Source organism: Chinchilla lanigera, unplaced genomic scaffold (genome assembly GCF_000276665.1).
Source record: "Chinchilla lanigera isolate Chin_1 unplaced genomic scaffold, ChiLan1.0 scaffold00032, whole genome shotgun sequence".
Classification (NCBI taxonomy): Eukaryota; Metazoa; Chordata; class Mammalia; order Rodentia; family Chinchillidae; genus Chinchilla; species Chinchilla lanigera.
Window position 1 is genome coordinate 1,047,720 of NW_004955433.1, and position 4,069 is coordinate 1,051,788.

General features: G+C 48.5%; 1 protein-coding gene across 1 annotated transcript in view; it reads right to left on the reverse strand.

Annotated features, from left to right (window-relative positions):
- Ccdc158 (coiled-coil domain containing 158) overlaps nt 1-4,069 on the reverse strand; it is an 80,393-nt gene that overhangs the window by 7,527 nt on the left and 68,797 nt on the right. Inside the window, exons 22-23 of the mRNA XM_013516286.1 lie at nt 3,272-3,331; nt 1,163-1,227 (exon numbers count right to left, since the gene is read on the reverse strand). Coding sequence (XP_013371740.1) covers nt 1,163-1,227; nt 3,272-3,331 — 125 coding nt within the window. The remainder of the gene's footprint in view (nt 1-1,162; nt 1,228-3,271; nt 3,332-4,069) is intronic.

The following is a 4,069-nucleotide window of genomic DNA, read 5'->3' on the forward strand; positions in this document are numbered from 1 at the left end:
TTTTTTGAGACAGGGTCTCACTATATAGTTCAGGCTGGCTTGAACTCACTATGCAACCCAGGCTGGCCTTGAATTCGCTGTGATTCTCCTGCCTCAGCCTCCCTAGTGCTGGGGTGACAGGTGTGTGCCACCATGCCTAGCCCTATTTACATTATTACTGTCCAGATTTATAACTATGTTTTTGTTGAATAACTGTTAATTTTGGCTTTATTCTTTTCCAATTATTTTGTTCTGTTCCATAAGAAAATCAATTATGTGTCATTGGTTTTTCTTTGCCTACTAAAACTAACACACCTTGTAATTTTGTTCTTTCCTGATTTGAAAAACTCCTTTGGTGTAAATTCCTCTATGGCTATGATTTCAGTCACGTCTGTTTTGTCTTCTCTTTTCCCTCCTTCCCTCCCTTGCTTCTTTCCTTCCACTTTCCTTTTTTTAGGGGATGGTGGTGGTACTAGAGCGTAAACTCAGGGCTTCCACAATGAGCTACATCCCAGCTCTGTTCTCTTTTAAAAACAAAAATTGATACAGGGTCTTGCTCAGTTGCTCAGTTTCCCAGCCTAAGTTCAAAGTTGTGACCCTCCTGCTTCAGCCTCTCGGCATGCTGGGATCACAGGCGGGAGCCACGACGCCTGCAGGAGCTGTTTTTATACAGATGATCTCATCTATAGTTCCTTGGAAATGATAAAGACAAACATTTGTCTCAGTTCTTCTCCTTTTCCTTTCAGCCATCCTGTTAGTATTTGTTGCGCACCTGCTTGGTGCCGGGAAGGCTTGGGACACCTGCACTGCATCAGGGAAGAGACAGCTACAGGCTGGTGTCTCAGGGAAAGCCGTACCTCGCTCAGTCACACGGCAGGCAGGAAGATGACTTAAAAGGAAAAGGTAGGAGGGGAGCGCAGGTGTGGCCAGGTGGTGAATTTTAAACAAGGCGGTCAGAGCTGGTCTCCCAGGACGCGGTCCGAGCGCGGCTCTGGAGCGGACGGCCTGCCGCGGGCGCGCCGGCGGCGCTGGGCTGGCCCGGCGGACGTGGACGGACGGGGGAGCGGCCCGCGGCCGGCCAGAGGGACGGGGCTCGCGGTTCGGGCAGGCCGTGGCCTTCACGTCTTGGGGACAGGGCGCGGGTGTGAGCAGCCCCATTTCTGTGTTTTCACTGGCAGCTCACCTGTAGAAGGGAACGTGAAGCAGCTGGACGGATCTTCCAGGGCTACGTGCAGCGTGACCGGCTCCCTAGAAAACGTCAGAGCGGTAGCGTGAGCCCCCGGTCCAGAGGCGAGCCCCCGGCACACGCGGGCGCTGGAAGCTCGCACTCGGGGGCTGCGTGACCCTACCGCACACGGCCTCATACCCACGGGGAGCGGCAGAGTGCTGCATCCTCTTGCATTCGGTGTCCATGAACATTTCGCAGAATGAAAGGAATAATATACAATCGTGGCATGGCTAACAACGTGGCGTGGCAGACGCCTACAGAAATGACCACCTGGTTACTGGAAATTGCCCTTTGTGAAACCTTTACAGGGGAAGAATAGTTATTCTTAGAGACCCGTTTTTGTGCGCTGGAAACCCCTAAAACTCCATGAAACCTTAGCAAACCCTAGCAACAAGCTCACCTCAGCAACAAAGGCTAAGACCCTGACTGGCTTAAAACCCCTATAAAAATGGGCAGAGCAGGGACACCATCCGAAGGAACTCACGGGTCCCTGCTGAGTAAAATGGCTGCTCGATGGCTTTGTCCCCACCTTTGCAATGTTGCAAGCAAACCTCTGCTTCATATTACTTTCCTTTTCTGAGTTCCTCATTCTGGGCTGGACAGCCTGGGGGATCTGGGCTCTGAGTCAGCCTCGCTTCACCTTTGCCTTCCGCACTGGGGTGAAGCAAGAACTGAGGAATGAGGAACAGGAGGGCCGTGCAGTGCTGGGGGCAATCCCCAGGTCTCCAGACCCCTGCTGTGACATTACACTGGAACTATAGGCATGTGCTAGCAGGCCCTGGGCTCTGCTATTTGCTTTTTGTTTTTTTTTGTTTTTTTTTTTGGTTTTTCTCTGGTACCAGGAACCGAACTCACGACCTTGCGCTTGCCAGGCAGGCGCTTTGCCACTGAGCTAAATCCCCAGCCCCTGCTTTTTAATTCTCCCTTTCACAAGTATATAGTGGAGTTCCCAGAAAGTCAATACCATAACAGATTAGATACATACAGTTATGAGATTCTAGCTGCCTTTTATTTAGCTGCTAAATTATAAAACAATTTTCAATGTTTTTGAAAATACAGATTTTTTTTCATGATAAGACATAGTACTATGGTAACCTCACTGTGGAAGGAAGCAGATCTTCCTCGTCCTGCACAGCCAGTTACCTCCGAAAAGTAGCTTCTCTCTGCCTCTGACTGAACTCCTTCCTGAGTACTCAGTCTAGGTCTGCAGAGCAGCATGCAGTACTGGCCACAGTACCTACTCTTAATTTTTTGTTTGGTGGTTTTTCTTCCAGTACCGGGAATCAAACTCACGACCTTGCGCTTGCCAGGCAGGCGCTGTGCCGCTGAGCTAAATCCTCAGCCCCCACAGTACCTACTCCTGAGCCAGCCAGACCGAGTTTAACTCTGACCTCCTCATACAAGATGTATGAGCTTGGGAAGTTTTGAAGTATCCAAGTCTTCACTTCTATCCTACTCATGGGAAACAGTGCCTCCCACACAGATCAGACTACATGAAGAGATGATTCCAAAACAATCAGAAAAGAGGGAGAGTAAAAATATACAGTTGACAGTATAGTTATAAATATGTACAGGGTAGTGCTTATACTCAAAGGTGGAAATCAAGACATTATTTCTTTTAGGCTAAGAGAAGATAGTTACAAAGGTTTGTGCTCTCTGTGTTGTGGTCGGGGAAGCGGGCAGTGCGAGGTATTTATAATCTGACACAGGCCGTTCACTGAGCACTATTCACCGAATTGCTCCCCGGTGGCAGAGCGGAAGGCAGTGCTCAGACCCCACCTGACTGAACGCAAACATGGAACCCGACTGCACACTCTGAGGACACAGCAGGGCGTGGACAGGTCCACTTTCACAGCTGGCGAAGACAGAAACGATAAAAAGGAGGTTTCTCCAGGCTGTCAGTCAGGCGGCGGAGCTCCTGACCGTAAACCACTGGACACAGACCCGCGCCCATCCCGCTCTCTGCTCTGCTGCGGCCCAGCACGTGGCCTGCGAGGCAGCTGGTGCCCCTTTGCTTTAGTGAGTGCACAGCAGTAAACTGCGGCTGGCACGGCCACCTCTCACCTGCTGAGGGTTCCGCTTGACTTGCTGCCTTCCACGGAGTCCCTTAACGAGTTGGTGCTTCTGTTGGTAGAGGGGTGGGAGAAAGTAAACAGCACACATTACTTTCTTACCCATCTAATACATGTTTGTGAGAGACATTATTTATTTTGTTTTAAATTTATTTATTTATTTATTTTATTTATTTTAATTTAATTTTATTTATTTATTATTAAATTTTTTATTATTCAACTGGGGTTGAACCTGGGGCCATGTATGTGCTAAGCACCCATTTTACCACCGAATTACACCCTCAGCCCAATTTATTTTTATGCAGGGTAAATGACATCATCTGCAGCTAGCTAGGTAGGTCATAAAGTGTGACCGTTAGGATAAAACAAAACTGTTCATGTGGACATTACTTTCAGACAGACACGGACTCCAAAAAGTAAGTTTGGGGCTCCTCCCGGTGGAGGAAATAGTATGGAGAGAAGCCTGAAGACAAAAGAAATGAACTTTTGGGGATCTGGAGAAAACTGGTTTGATTAGAAGGTAGCCCAGCAGTAAAGCAGACAGATGACAGGTCCGGAGTGTCTCACTGCTAGCCTGGTAAGGAGCGGCCAAGGTTTCTAAGCAACGGCTTCTGTGACTTCCGTAAGTCTCACGTTACTATTGGTCTTTTTTGGGCTAGTATTTATTCTAAGTTGTCTTTTAAGGATCTCTTTTAGGGTATGCACTATATTTCTTTCTGCTTTGTTTTCTCTCTGTCTTTTTCTGTCTTTTTGAGGCAGGGTCTCACTATGCAGTTCAGGCTGGCCTTGA